The sequence below is a fragment of the Hemitrygon akajei genome, unplaced genomic scaffold (genome assembly GCF_048418815.1).
Source record: "Hemitrygon akajei unplaced genomic scaffold, sHemAka1.3 Scf000221, whole genome shotgun sequence".
In the NCBI taxonomy this organism is placed as follows: domain Eukaryota; kingdom Metazoa; phylum Chordata; class Chondrichthyes; order Myliobatiformes; family Dasyatidae; genus Hemitrygon; species Hemitrygon akajei.
In genome coordinates, this window is record NW_027332104.1 from 296,251 (window position 1) to 312,041 (window position 15,791).

At 48.6% G+C, this 15,791-nt stretch overlaps 1 protein-coding gene across 1 annotated transcript in view; it reads left to right on the plus strand.

Moving 5' to 3' along the window:
• The window catches only part of LOC140724448 (uncharacterized), a 41,422-nt gene extending 26,311 nt beyond the window's left edge, over window positions 1–15,111 (plus strand). The window contains exons 6-13 of the mRNA XM_073038898.1: window positions 100–189; window positions 3,019–3,114; window positions 3,698–3,787; window positions 4,917–5,012; window positions 7,406–7,495; window positions 11,258–11,323; window positions 11,859–11,974; window positions 15,031–15,111. Of these exons, the coding sequence (XP_072894999.1) occupies window positions 100–189; window positions 3,019–3,114; window positions 3,698–3,787; window positions 4,917–5,012; window positions 7,406–7,495; window positions 11,258–11,323; window positions 11,859–11,974; window positions 15,031–15,111 (725 nt within the window). The remainder of the gene's footprint in view (window positions 1–99; window positions 190–3,018; window positions 3,115–3,697; window positions 3,788–4,916; window positions 5,013–7,405; window positions 7,496–11,257; window positions 11,324–11,858; window positions 11,975–15,030) is intronic.
• Window positions 15,112–15,791: the final 680 nt, after the last annotated feature.

The window sequence follows — 15,791 nt, forward strand, 5'->3', positions numbered from 1 at the left end:
GGTTTCTACATGCACCTATTCCTCTGTTCCTCTGACTCATGATGATTGCTTCAGTGTCTCCACTCTCTCACTCTCTCTGTCCCTCTATTCTACACACAGGTAGTTCCACAGGGAAACAGACCGATGGGTCAGTGTCTGGAGAACACCCCCAGAAATCATCCTCTGTCCCAGCAGGAGACACGAGCCCAGGTGTGAATTCCTATGTCTGTATGGATTCAATCTCACACTGTAAAATACAGCGTCTCAGGGATCAGTTTACCTGCTGGATGCAGGGGATGGGGTGTGAATGATGGAGTCAGAGGTTCCTCTCTCCTCCCTGTGACAAATTTCAGCACCATCCAGAATCACTACAGGGGAGGGTGTTGTACAATTATAACGAGGGCAGTAATGACCTTGGTCTGAGTTTAGTTCATGGGGCCGGGTGAGGTGGGTTGGTGGCCAGAGCATGAGGACTGAGTCCCTTGGCTTTGCTGAGTGAGGGATGTGAGTGGTCACTGGGGATGTCTGAGTCACCTTCAGGAAGGGTCAGGATCTGGGTGAGGGATGGACAGGGTCCTCTCGGAGGTTGACGGTAAGGTTGACAACCAGTGGCAGAGTTACGTGGTCAGTATCACGGGAATTAGATACATAGGCTTCAGGGATCACTGACTGAGTCTGTGCTGATCAAATGGGTAGTGTTAGGATGGGATGGATAATGGATAGGACAGTGGTCATTGTGTGTTGGGGATGGTGGGAAACACTGAGAGGGCCAAGGCCCCAGTGGCCAGGAAGGAACTCACTGGATACCTGGTGAGTCCATGGAGGTTTGTGATATTGAGGAGTTTTTGAAGAGTTGGGACATGAGAGTGCATTGTTGAACTTGGCTGTGGAGAATGGTGAAGGTTTGAAGTAACGTATCTTTATGTAGAGATTGATTTTGTGATGTGTTGAATAGGGTCAGGATTGGGTTTGGAGAGTGTGAGGTGGAATGAGTGAGCAGAGAGGGGTGGATGTTGGACTGGAGAGGCTGAAGGAGAGAAGATGATTCATTCTTGACCACTTGGACATAAGAGTCTGCAGGCTCGGGAAATGGTGGTGGGATTCACTGAAGGGAACCCTCATTGACATGTTCATTTACAGAAATTCATGCTGAGGAGAGAGACCTGGAGTCATGGTGGTTTGGGAGGCAGAGTCAGTGTAGGGAGATGGATAATGTTGGTTTCTTCACACTCCCTGTCCCCTTTCCCTCAGACTCATGTCTTGCCTAATGACACACACAAAATGTTGGTGGAACACAGCAGGCCAGGTAGCATCTATAGGGAGAAGCGCTGTTGACGTTTCGGGCCGAGACCCTTCGTCAGGACTAACCGAAAGGAAAGATAGTAAGAGATTTGAAAGGGTGTAGCCATGGGCATCCGTATGGGTCCCGGTTATGCCTGCCTTTTTGTTGGCTTTGTGGAACAGTCCATGCTCCAAGTCTATACGGGTATCCATCCCCCTCCTTCCCTTCGCTACATCGACGACTGCATTGGCGCTGCCTCCTGCACACATGCTGAGCTCGTCGACTTCATTAACTTTGCCTCCAACTTTCACCCTGCCCTCAAATTGACCTGGTCCATTTCCGACACCTCCCTCCCCTTTCTTGATCTTTCGGTCTCCATCTCTGGAGACGGCTTATCTACTGATATCTACTATAAGCCTACAGACTCTCACAGCTACCTGGACTGTTCCTCTTCCCACCCTGTCCCTTGCAAAAATGCTATCCCCTTCTCACAATTCCTCCATCTCCGCCGCATCTGCTCTCAGGATGAGGCTTTTCTTTCCAGGATGAAGGAGATGTCTTCCTTTTTTAAACAAAGGGGCTTCCCTTCGTCCACCATCAACTCTGCTCTCAAACACATCTCTCCCATTTCCCGCACATCTGCCCTCACCCCATCCACCCACCACCCCACTCAGGATACTGTTCCCCTTGTGCTTACCTACCACCCCACCAGCCTCTAGGTCCAACATATAATTCTCCGTAACTTCCGCCACCTCCAACGGGATCCCAGTACCAAGCACATTTTTCCCTCCCCCCCCTTTCTGCTTTTCGCAGGTATCGCTCCCTACACGACTCCCTTGTCCACTCGTCCCCCCCAATCCCTTCCCACCGATCTCCCTCCTGGCACTTATCCTTGTAAACGGAACAAGTGCTACACCTGCCCTTACACTTCCTCCCTCACCACCATTCAGGGCCCCAGACAGTCCTTCCAGGTGAGGCGACACTTCACCTGTGAGTCGGCTGGTGTGGTATACTGCGTCTGGTGCTCCCGGTGCTGCCTTTTATATATTGGTGAGACCCGACGCAGACTGGGAGACCGTTTCGCTGAACACCTACGCTTGGTCCGCCAGAGAAAGCAGGATCTTCCAGTGGCCACACATTTTAATTCCACGTCCCATTCCCATTCTGATATGTCTATCCATGGCCTCCTTTACTGTCAAAATGAATCCAAACTCAGGTTGGAGGAACAACACCTTATATACCGGCTGGGTAGCCTCCAACCAGATGGCATGAACATTGACTTCTCTAACTTCTGTTAATGCCCCTCCTCCCCTTCTGACCTCATCCCTGACATATTTAGTTGTTTGCCTGTTCTCCATCTCCCTCTGGTGTTCCCCCCCTCCTTTCTTTCTCCTGAGGCCTCTCGTCCCATGATCCTTTCCCTTCTCCAGCTCTGTATCACTTTCGCCAATCACCTTTCCAGCTCTTAGCTTCATCCCAACCCCTCCGGTCTTCTCCTATCATTTCGCATTTCCCCCTCCCCCACTACTTTCAAATCTTACTATCTTTCCTTTCGGTTAGTCCTGATGAAAGGTCTCGGCCCGAAACGTTGACAGCACTTCTCCCTATAGATGCTACCTGGCCTGCTGTGTTCCCCCAGCATTTTGTGTGTGTTGTTGTTTAAATTTCCAGCATCTGAAGATTTCCTCGTGTTTGCTCTTGCCTAATGATCTGTTTCTGTGTTTCCACTCTCCTGTTTCTCCATTCCTTTATTCCAGGTCCTGGGACTCCCACAGGGAAACAGGCTGAAACGTCATCCTCTGGAGATTTTTCCCAGGAAACTTCTTCAGTCCCAGCTCGAGATACAGTCTCAGGTACCAAGTCTTGTGGAAGTGTGTCATTCCATAACTTTGTAACCTGGAAGCTCTCATGAGCCAATTCAAGTCCCAAGTGTATTGACGTTCAACCATGCACATCGATATAGTGAAATGAAACATTGTGGGGCCAACGTGCACAACACGGTTCGGTAGTAGTTTTAATGACAAAGTCTTATGTATTGCAGTTTTCTGCTGCAAAAAAAAAGCAAATTTCATGACACGTGAGTGATGATAAACCTGATTCGTGGGGGGGGGGGTGTAGGGGGAGGGACGGAGTGTCTATCAGGAAAAAGATGGAGTGATACTGGAAGTGTACAGACCTACAGCTGGACAGTGCAGGTCAGGGATCAGTGGTGGGAATCATTGATGGAAACCCTGATCCCCATGTTGATCCCTGAACTTCGTCCCGACTCCCACTGAAGGGAATGATCAGGTGTGACAGGGAATTGGGAGAGACAGTGGAGAGACCCTGTGTGATGTTGGTTTCTACACTCACCTATTCCTCTGTTCCTCTGACTCATGATGATTGCTTCAGTGTCTCCACTCTTTCACTCTCTCTGTTCCTCTATTCCACACACAGGTAGTTCCACAGGGAAACAGACCGATGGGTCAGTATCTGGAGAACACCCCCAGAAATCATCCTCTGTCCCAGCAGGAACCACGAGCCCAGGTGTGAATTCTTCTGTCTGTATGGATTCAATCTCACACTGTAAAATACAGCTTCTCAGCGATCAGTTTACCTGCTGGATTCCGGGGAATGGGGTGTGAATGATGGAGTGAGAGGTTCCTCTCTCCTCCCTGTGACAAATTTCAACACTATCCAGGATCACTACAAGGGAGGGTGTTGTACAATTATAACGTGGGCAGTAATGACCTTGGTCTGAGTTTAGTTCATGGGGCCGGGTGAGGTGGGTTGGTGACCAGAGCATGAGGACTGCGTCCCTTGGCTTTGCTGAGTGAGGGATGTGAGTGGTCACTGGGGATGTCTGAGTCACCTTCAGGAAGGGTCAGGATCTGGGTGAGGGATGGACAGGGTCCTCGCTGAGGGTGACGGTGGGTTTGACAGCCAGTGGGAGGGTTACGTGGTCAGTATCCCGGGAATTAGATACATAGGCTTCAGGGATCACTGACTGAGTCTGTGCTGATCAAATGGGTCGTGTTAGGATGGGATGGATGAGGGATCGGACAATGATCATTGTGTGTTGGGGATGGTGGGAAACACCGAGAGGGCCAAGGCCCCAGTGGCCAGGTGGGGACTCACTGAAAACCTGGTGAGTCCATGGAGGTTAGTGATATTGGGGAGTTTTTGAAGAGTTGGGGTATTAGAGAGCATTGTTGGACTTGTCAATGGAGAATGGTGAATGTTTGAAGTAATCTGGTATCTTTGAGTAAAGATTACCTTCATGGTGTGATGGAAACGGTCTGGATTGTGGTTAGGTTTGGGTTGGCTTTGAGGGGAGGAGGCACTGTAGGTTTTGTAGAGGATGAGAGAGCAGAAAGAGGTGGAGGATGGAGTGGAGAGGTTGAAGGTGAGAAGCAGATGCAGGTTTGACCATCAGCCCAGAGGAGTATGCAAGCTCAGGAATTGGTGGTGGGGTTCACTGAAGGGATCTCTCATCACCATGTTTGTTTGCAGAAATTCACCCTGATTCTGAGGTGAGAGACCTGGAGTCATGGTGGTTTGGGAGGGAGAGTCAGTGAAGGGAGACAGATAACGTTGGTTTCTTCACACTCCCAGTCCCATTTTCCTCAGACTCATGTCTTATCTAATGATCTGTTTCTTCATTCCTCTATTCCAGATCCTGGGACTTCCACAAGGAAACAGTCTGAAGGATCATCCACTGGAGATTTTTCCCAGGACACAACTTCTATCCCAGCTGGAGGGAATACCTCAGGTACCAAGTCTTGTGAAAGTGTGTCATTGAATAACTCTTTGACCTGGAAGGTTTCATGAGCCATTTCAAGTTCAAATTTATTGTCATTCAATGTTGTACATGTATGAAGTGAAATGGATCATCACTCCTGTGGGACGAAGGTACAAGACAAAGTAATGTAGTAATATTACGTGTTGACTTGTACTGTTGCCGCAGAAAAAATCCTGACGTAGTGATAATGAACCTGATGGTCTGTGTGGACTGAGAGTGGAAAGGGGGCAGGGAGAGGGGAATCATGGTTGGGACAAGGTGAAGGAAGAGAGGAGGGAGCAAGAAGCACGAGAGACATTCTGGAATCAGTAAACCAATTGTTTGGAATCAAATTATATTGCATGCTGCCTCAGGGCGGGCTTGACTGTACCCTCCCCACCCCGAGCCATCCTTCTCTGCCACCTGTCCCACCCCCTCCCATGGCAGTCCACCATTGCCATTCCCCACATCCTTTGCTCCATCCAGATTTACAAACTTGCTCAACAAATGGATGAACTGAAGACATATTTTGCATCAGTCTTCACTGTTGAAGACAATAGCAGTATGCCAGAATGTGCAGAGTGACAATGGGTAGAAGTATGTGAAGTCGCCATTACGAGGGAGATGGTTGTTGGGAAAGTAAAAGGTTTGAGGGCAGATAATTCACCAGAACCGGATCATATGCAGCCCAGAGTTCTGAACGAGGTGGCTGAAGAGATTGTGGAGGTATTAGTAATGATCTTTCAAAAATCAGTTGATTCTGACGTGGTTCTGGAAGAAGGAAAAGCTGTCCTTCACCCCACTGTCACTCCACTCTTCAAGAAGGGAGAGAGGCAGGAGGAGGAAAATTATTGGCCAAATGGCCTAATTCTGCTCCTGTACCGTATGGTTTTCTGGTCATTGGGAAACGGTGACTAGAAGGGGAGGAGGAAGGTGAGGAGGGAGGGGAGGGCAGAAGAGAGTGTAAACAAGGAAATGGAGTATAGTGTATCAGGGAGCGGAGGGGGTGGAGAATGGTGAGTGGAAGGGTGGAAACGGAGAGTGTGAATGGAGAAGTAGACAGGAAGGAGGGCTAATAGAAGTGGAAGTCAGGCTGGATGGGAGATGGGTAGGGCAGGGTGCCATAATTAATGTAATTATAGCATATAGTTACAGCAGTGCAAAGCAATACCATAATTTGATAAAGAGCAGACCATGGGCATGGTTTAAGAAAAAGTCTCATCCCGATTGACTCCAATAGTCCCGATATCGGCAGCAAAAGGGAGAAACTCTCCCTGCCATAAACTTCCAGGCACTGACAACTGATGACAGCAGACTCTGAGTCCGTCCGAAAACTTTGAGCCTCCGACCAGCCCCTCCGATACAGCCTCCCGAGCGCCATCCCCTGCTGAGCACCTTCTACCTCGTCCCGGCCGCCGAAACAAGCAAAGCCGAGGTCTCGGAAGCCTCTCCTCCGGAGATTCCGGACCGCACAGTAGCAGCGGCAGCGAAGCGGGCGTTTCAGAAGTTTCTCCAGATGTTCCTCCACGCTCTCACGTCTGTCTCCATCAAATCAGGATTGTGCACGGATCCCTACTTAATAAGTAATGGATATCCATCTCCAGAGAGGCCGTGCTCACTGCGTCACACCGCCATTTTCTCCTCCTCGTATTGGGTTTTGAAGTGTTTGGGCAGAAGGTGTTGGGGGACTTGGTCATCAGAGAATATTGGAGGTTTGATGGGTCTTTGTGAAAAGGTTGTATCATGGGTGATAAATAATGTCAGAACTGGGTTGAGTTTGATGGATGTGGGTGAGGTAGTGAGCCACTGTGACTTTTAGACACTGTGAGAAGGAAGATTGAGAAGAGAGTGATGGAGTAAGTATCAAAGAGATGTTCTGAGAGGTCAGAGAGAAACACTGACAGATCAGAGGGAAGAGACTGGTGAGGAATGACAGAGGAGAGGCAGAAACTGTGACAGGATGGAGAGGGAAGGTGGAGGGATGGTGGACCCCACTAGATGAAAGTGGGATGTACTGGGTGAGTAGCAGATGCAGACTGAAGAGACAGTGTGGTGGTGAATGGGGGGGAGAGGGACGGAGTGTCTAACAGGAAAAAGATGGAGTGAAACTGGAAGTGTACAGACCCACAGCTGGACAGTGCAGGTCAGGAATCAGTGGTGGGGATCATTGAAGGAAACCCTGATCCCCATGTGGATCCCTGAACTTCGTCCCGACTCCCACTGAAGGGAATGATCAGGGGTGACAGGGAATTGGGAGAGACAGTGGAGAGACCCTGTGTGATGTTGGTTTCTACACACACCTATTCCTCTGTTCCTCTGGCTCATGATGATTGCTTCAGTGTCTCCACTCTCTCACTCTCTCTGTTCCTCTATTCTACACACAGGTAGTTCCACAGGGAAACAGACCGACGGGTCAGTGTCTGGAGAACGCACCCAGAAATCATCCTCTGTCCCAGCAGGAGACACGAGCCCAGGTGTGAATTCTTCTGTCTGTATGGATTCAATCTCACACTGTAAAATACAGTAAGAGGAGAATCATGATTAGGGAGAAAGACAAGGGACATGGGAGGGAAGCACCAAATTGACATGCTGTTTGGATTAATAAACCGATTGTTTGGAATTCGACCTTGCCTGGTGTTTTGTGGCTGTGTGTGTCTTCACCCACAGATCTACCCCCTCCACCCACCTCAACACTCCTCCTGTGCCACCTGTCCTACACCTCTACCATGGCACTCCAGCCCCACCATCCTGTGCTCCCGTCAGATTTACAAACTCACTCTCTGCCTGGCATTGACAAATACAGTGCTTTGTCAAAGTCTTGGGCACCCGAGATATATATGTGTGCTGAATTCCTCTGCACAGTCCTGTATATCCATACACAGTACACACAGTTACGATCCAGCTCTGACCCTGAGTTTCATGGCCTGAAGGCAGAGAGGTGAATGTTTATGTAAAACACTATATTGTTACTGACACTGTGATATTAGAACAAGCAGCAATATCAATACGTTAAAGATGAAAAGTGACCTGTGCAGGATGAGAATGTATCTGTGAATTAGGGAGTGTGGGGGTTTGGGGCGGCAGGGCATTTAGACAGGGTGTACATGTGTGCTGGATGGCAGTGGGGTGTTAAAAGGTCTAACATCCTGGGGGAAGATGCTGTTTCCCAGCCCGGTTCACTTGTTAGATGTGCGGTACAGTGGATGTAAACGATGGGGTCAGTTCAAACCCTGCTTCTGATTAGAGTAGCGTTCACGGCCTCTGGAAATGGTACACGTTTCCTTGTCTGGAGGCTGGTCCAGTAGGCCAGTGCATTTGCAGCCTCAGAGCATATTGACTTGGATAAATCCCCAGGGGCCAGGCTTGGACTTTGTAGCAGGGTGGGGAAGAAATAATCAGAAGCCCTTGCGGAGGTATTTGCTTCGTCATTAGCAATGGTGACCGGAAGGGAAAGAGGGATAGTTGGGAAGGAAGGGGAGGGCAGGAGGGAGTGCAAACAATGAAATAGAGGGGAATGTGACAGGGAGAGGAGGGGTGGAATGGTTACTGGAGAGATGGAAGTGGGAGAAATGTATGGCAAAGTGGGTGGGAGAGAGGGCTGAGTGGAGGAGAAATGCAGACTGGAAGGGAGAATGAGGGATGAGAAGGGGGAAGAGATGGAAGAAGATGGTGATGCTGAAGATTCACAGGTCCACAGCTGGACAGTGCAGATCAGGAATCAGTGGTGGGGATCATTGAAGGAAATACTGTGGGAATGTTTGTTTCTTCACTCTCCTGGTGCCTGGAACATGGGGAATGTTGTTCCATTGTTTAAGAAGGGCAGCGAGGATTTGACAGGGATCAGTGGGGTTCAGGGAATCACTGGCTGACACTGGGCTTGTCAGACGGGTGGAGTTGGGATGAGGTGGCCAAGGGATTGGAGACTGGTCATTGTGTGGGGATCGGAATGGATGTCTGGAGAACCGTAGCCCAGATAGAGGGTGGGAATACACTGGACACCTGCTGAATATGGGACGTTGTGTGGAGATTGGACAGGGCTATGATACGTCAAGTTATTGGGTGGTATTTGAAGTGTTTGGGCATCAGAGGGTGTTGGGGGACTTGGGCATCGGAGAATGGTGATGATTTGATGAGTCTTTGTGAAAATGTTGTATCATGGGGTGATGAATAGGTTCAGGATTGGGGCAACACACTCAAAGTGCTGGAGGAACAGCAGGTCAGGCAGCATCTATTGGGAAGAGTAAACAGTCGACGTTTCGGCCTGGGACCCTTCATCAGGGTTGGGGCTGGGTTTGATGGTCTGTAGGTGGGGGGGGGATGTGAGGAACTGTGGCTTGTGGACAGAGTGAGAAGGGATGATTGAGCAGAGAGTAATGGAGTAACGGTCAGAGAGATGTTCTGGAGAGGTCAGAGAGGATGACAGATCAGAGGGAAGAGACTGGTGAGCAATGAGAGAGGAGAGGCAGGAACTGTGACAGGATGGAGAGGGAAGGTGGAGGGATGGTGGACCCCAGTTTTTGGAGAGAGTAATAGAGGAACGTGGGATGTATTGGGTGAGTAGCAGACAAACTGAGGAGCCAGTGTGGTGGTGTCTGGGAGAGGGAGGGATAGAGTGTCTAGCAGGAGAAAGATGGAGTGAATGGCGAGAGTTGTGTCTGTGGGGTGGGGTAGATTTGAGTGGAGGGATTTCAGTGTCTCAGACAGGAGGGATGGTGGTAAAGAGTGAAGGATGGGAAGTGAGATGAAAGAAGAGGGTTGACTAAAGAGGGAGGAGTGAGTGATACAGGCGGACTGTGTGGGGTTAGAGGTTTCAACTCGTGGGAACCCAGGAAGCAATGACTGGAGAACCTGGCTGGGTTTGTCTGGGACATCCCGAGTCATTAACACATACAGTGTGCTGCGTTTTCCAGTTAGCTGACTTGCCTATGGTCAGTGATCTCCTCCCTCGGATTCCCCCCCACACCCCGGTTCCAGGTGACGTTGTCCAGCCAGACATAGAACACAGAACGTAGACAGTACAGGCTGTGCTGACCTTTTAAACTACTCTGAGATCAATCTAAACCCCCCTACATACCTCTCCAGCATCATAGGAAGTCATTCTTGCCTGTGGCCATCAAACTTTACAACTCCTCCCTCGGAGTGTCAGACACCCTGAGCCAATAGTCTGGTCCTGGACTTATTTCCACTTGGCACGATTAACGTTATTATTTAATTATTTATGGTTTTATATTGCTATATTTCTGCACTATTCTTGGTTGGTGCGGTTGTAACGAAACCCAATTTCCCTCGGGATCAATAAAGTATGTCCATCAACGCAAAGAGGAAATCTCTAGCTCCCTCAAACATTCCTCATAAGACAAGCTCCCTAATGCAGGCAGCATCCTGGTAAATCTACTCTGCACCATTTCTAAAGCTTCCACAACCTTCCTATAATGAGGTGACCAGAAATCACCACCACCTCCCCCCCTCCGCCCCCCGCCACAACTAACCTAATCTGGGACCACGTCACGATTTTAATGGAGGGGAGGGGATGGGAGCATTGGAGAAGGGAGGGAGAGGATAGGAAAGAGTGGGGTGGAGGAGGAGTGTAATTGGGGATGTGAGGGAAGTCTGGGGTGTGGGACAAAGAGGAAGAACAGCCGGGGAGGAGTGGTGCTGAGAGTTTGGGTGGGGGCAGTGGATGTGGAGAAAAGGGATACTGGACATTCACAGGCCCACAGCTGGACAGTCCAGCTCGGGAATGAGAGGTAGCAATCATTGAAGGGAATGCTGATCCCCACTGTCAGTCCTTTAATTTTATCCCAATGCTGCTATCGGAAGTGGCAGAGATTTTGGAGGAGAGTCAGTGGAGGGAGAGGGGGATGATGTTTCGCTGTTTTCACCTCTCCCATGTCTCTGTTCCTGTGTCCTCCCACATTGCAAAGACGTACTGAACTCATGGGAACCCAGGAAGCAATGACTGGAGAACCTGGGCTGTGTTTGTCCACCACACGATCTGGTGTCAGTGGAGGAGATTGTCGAAAGGAATGTTCCTCTTCCTGTTCAATCCCTGAACTTCATTCTGACTCAGGCTGAGGACAATGACTGATGTTCAGGAGGGAGAGTCAGTGGAGGGAGACTGAGTGTGTCAGGGTCATTGAGTTAACCCCTCTCCCCTACCTCCTGTCCCAGTCTGACATCCGAATTTGACGATTGCACTCTGCCAACCGCTGTTAATTTCTTCATTTAATTTCCAGATCCGCCGAATTCCAAAGAGGCCAGCCAGAAGCCGTCCTCTGGCCCAGAGAAAGAGACGTGCTCAGGTATCAGGTCTTGTTTGATAGAGGGGTGTGTGGGGGTGTCTTCAGTCCAGTTTGGATCCCAGTCACACCCTGTGACACCACACACGATATTCAGGAGCAAATACAGTGACAGTGTTGGGAGAGGCCTCATTAAACCCTTCTCGTAGTTAGTGTAAATGTCTCAGACCCACCTTTGTGTACTGGGGTATACAGCTCCTCCTTCCACACCTACCTCGCTCCACTCCACCTTCCCTCTCTGACAGTCTGTGCGTCTCATCTCCGAGGGTCACCGATGCTCAGCATTAGACCCGGACAGTCTACCTCCCTGTTCACCCGCTGCCAAAGTCAGCTTACCCCAGCTCCTCCCCACTCCACTCCGTCCCCTACCCCCTCTCCCTCACCCGAGGTTTGTACAGATGTCATGGTCTTGCATTCTCTGGAGTCGATGGGCCTGTTTCACTGACCTCACCCCCACCACCACCCTCACACTGGGGGTTTGCTCCCTCTGGACCTGCTCCGGCAAAGGTCTGACTGAGGACTTTTCTCAATCTTCCAGTGAAGGGGCTCCCGTCAAAGGACGAGTGTGAGGAGATGATCAACAGTGCCCAAGTGTTCATCATTGGGAAGAACAACCTGGGAAACACCGAGGAGCAAGAGGCCTACCTCCGTCAGGTGAGAGACGTAGTCCACATTTATTCCCAGGCTGGAGATTGTGGTTCATGTGGCTTTGGTCATTCCTGTTCAATGAGCAGTGACTGTCCCTTCCCGATAAACGGTGAATGACTCAACCCAGAAACGGTAACACCTGAGTCACCGGCAACTCTCTGTTTTCCATCACCACCCAACGTAAGAGATAAGAGCAGAATTAGGCCTTTGGCCCCATCACGTCTCCCCTCAACCCCTTTCTCACGCTTTCTCTCCATAACCCTAATCCTCTTATTGATGAAGAAGCTATCGATCTCTGTCATAAATACACCAAGTGACTTGGCCTCCACCACTCACTGTGGCAAAAAATTCCACAAACTCACCACCCTTTGGCTCAAGAAATCCCTCCTCATCTCAGTTTCAAAGAGACGTCCCTTTCCTGAGAGGTGTGTCCTTGGATCCGGGAGTCCCTCACTCCCATCAAAACCCTTTACACATCCGCCCCATCCAGGCCTTTCAATATCCGGTAGTATCAGTGAGATTTCCACCCCCCACCCCCCATCTTCTGAACTCCAGCCCAGAGACCTAAAACACTCCTCGTAAGTTAACCCTTTCATCCCTGGGATTAATCTCCCCAACTCCCTGTCACCGCTCCACATTTACAAAGTGTGCCCTTCACCATTTATCCTTGCTCTGTTCCCAGACGTCACTGAGTTTCAAAGTTCAAAGTAAATTTATGATCAAAGTACTGTACATCTCTGTCACCCCCTGAGATTTGTTTTCTTGCGGGCTTACTCAATAAAGCTATGGGATAATAACAAAATCAGTGAAAGTCTGCCCAACTAGGGTGATCAACCAGAGTGCAGAATTCAACAAACTGTGCAAATGTAAAACAAAGAAATAATAACAATAATAAATAAATATCAGGAACATGAGGTGAAGAGTGAGTCGTTGAAAGTGAGTCCATTGTTTGTGGGATGCAGTGGGTATTATTTCCCAGATTTAAGGGGGAATCTGAGATTTCTGGATATAATGTAGGGAAGTGCACGGTCATGCACATTGGCAGAAGGAATAAAAGCATGGACTATTTATTAAATGGGGAGGAAATTGAAAACTCAGTGACCTGGGAGACCTCCTGCAGGATTCCCCAGAGGTTAACTTGCAAGTTGAGTCGGTGGTAAGGAAGGCAAATGCAATGTTAGAATTCATTTCAAGAGGACAAGAATGCAAAAGCAAGGATGTAATGCTGAGTTTTTATAAGACATTGGTCAGACGACACTTAGACTAAACAAAAGGTGTACTACCATTGGAGAGGACCCAGAAGCGGTTCACAAGATTGATATTAGGAATGAAAGGGTTAACACTTTGAGGCATGTTTGATGTCTCCAGACCTATACTCACTGGAGTTTAGAAGAATGAGGGGAGAATCTCATTGAAACCTATCGAATATTGAAAAGCCCAGAGAGAGTGGATATGGAGAGGATGTTCCCTATTGTGGGGAGTGTAGGACAAGAGAGCACAGCCTCAAAATTGAGGTCATCCGTTCTGAACAGGGAACAGGAAAAATGTCTTTAGCCAGAGGGTGGTGAATCTGTGGAGGCTAAGTCATTGAGTATATTTACGGAGGAGGTTGATAGGTTCTTGACGAAGCAGAACGTCAAAGGTAATGGAAAGAAGGCAGGAGAATGGGGTTGAGAGGGACAATAAATCGGCCATGATGGAATGGCAAAGCAGACTCAAGGGACTAAAATTCCCAACTCTGCTCCAATGTCTTATGGTTCCGGAGCCTAATGGTTGTAGAGTAATAACTGTTCCTGAAACTGGTGGTATGGGACAAAACGCTCCTGTAACTCCTTACCGGTGGCAGCAGTGAGAAGCGGCCTGGCCTGGATTGTGAGGCTCCTTGATGGTGGATGCTGCTGTCTTGTGGCAGTGCTTCCTGTAGATGTGCTCGAAGATGGGGAGAGCTTTCCCTGTGATGGACCAGGCTGTATTCAACACTTTTCACAGGCTTTTCCATTTCTGGGCATTTACCCCATGACCACCGGCTATTCAGTGACCCACCCCACCAGTCTAGTTTAGACCTCCTGTGTTAGTTTCCCTGCAAAGATATTGGTTTCTCTTGGGTCCAAGTTCAACCTGTTCTCTTGTACAGTTTGTGTCTGTCCCAGAAGAGATTCAGGAACCTGAATCCCTACCGAGTGTACAAGCCGCAGAGCCACAAAGTCATCTGACCTACCGTTCTGTTTCAGTCCTCACTGGCAGAGTAAACCGGAGATCATTACCCTCGAGATTCTCCTCCTTCCCCAACACCCTCTGCTCATTCCACAGGATCTCATCCCTTCTTCTACAAACTGTATGTCGTTGGTAACAGATTGTACAGTGACCTCTGGTTGTTTGCCATAACACTAAGACATAGGAGCAGAAATAGCCAATTGGCCCATCGTGTCTCAGTATTATTTATTTACGTTTTTTTATTTGAACAGAATATCATTTACAATTCATTGTCAGTCTGTGTGTAGTTTTTCATTAATTCTGTTGTATTTTGCTGTTTGACTCTAAATTGCATCAAGAAAATGAATCTCAGGGTTGTATATGGTGACATATACCTACTTTGAGAATAAATTTACTTTGAACGTTGAACTTTTATGCCTTTTGTTGAGGCAACTGGGTCAACCAGAAACAGCTTTTTCTTAAGCTGCTCCCCTCACCTGGTCTGGCTGCTGGGGAGGGAGTGAACGGGATTCCACACGACGTGCTGGGGGAGCGGGAGGGGCGATTTCCCACACTGTCCAGACAAACCGATTTGCATGTTTGTGAGGAAGAGGGTTCCCCTGGTGTGGGGGAAAATGATTCCTGTGGGTGGGGGTGAGGGGTGGATGGTTATTTTAGACAAATGGGAATTGTCTGATTTGGAAGGAATGGAGTTTTCCTGGTGTAGTTCTTGGTGTGGAGGAGAAGGGAATCTCCTGGTGGAAAGTGATGGATTCTGTAGGTGATGAGAGGAGGGTCTCTCTGTTGTCCTGGTCCCCACACGGTGCGGTCTAACTGTGTTTGTTCACCATTGACACCGCTGTCCACAGGTGCGTGAGATGCTGATGGAACAGCTCCCCTGCAAGCACGTCCTGCCCAAGAGTGAACACGACAATGGGGGAGGGAAGTGAGAAGGAAGGTGTCAGATTGTGATCTTCAAACGAATCACAGGCTGATGGACGGTGGTGATGTGTGTGAGGTGTTCGTGGGGTGTGGAGTGGGGCACGAGGTGGTGGTTGTTGTGGGGTGTGTGGGAAGATGGTGGGAAATCTAAATGTCAGTGAAATATCTGCATGAGCATATATCTGGTTGTTCTGTCATCTCTGTAGCTTGTTAACAAACAAGTTAGTCTTCTGTTAGTTACCGATTTGAATTATTTCTCAGTTCAATGTAATAATGGCTTTAATCCAAGTAATGAAAGACACATTTGTGTTCCTGTAATGTGGCTCCAATTATTTCTGTATTTCTTATGCATCCAATGATATTGTGTTACTGGAGGATGTACCACTGTTTTACTTCTACATTGATCAGTTATTAAAATTAATACAATAAAGACATTTAATTATTTTTTAAACCATCAACTTTGGATAAGGCCTTTTTTATTTGGAGAACCAAGGGAATAACTTTTTCAGATTTGTTTTTAGGTGATTGTTTAATGTCGTTTTCTCAGTTAGTGGATAAATATGATTTATCTAAAGTACACTTTTTTAGATATTTACAAATTAGGAATTTTTTTATGTGGCCTGCTGCCAAATTATCCCTTTGCTTATCCACCTGATATGACAGATGTTCACCTTCAGCTTAAACTACT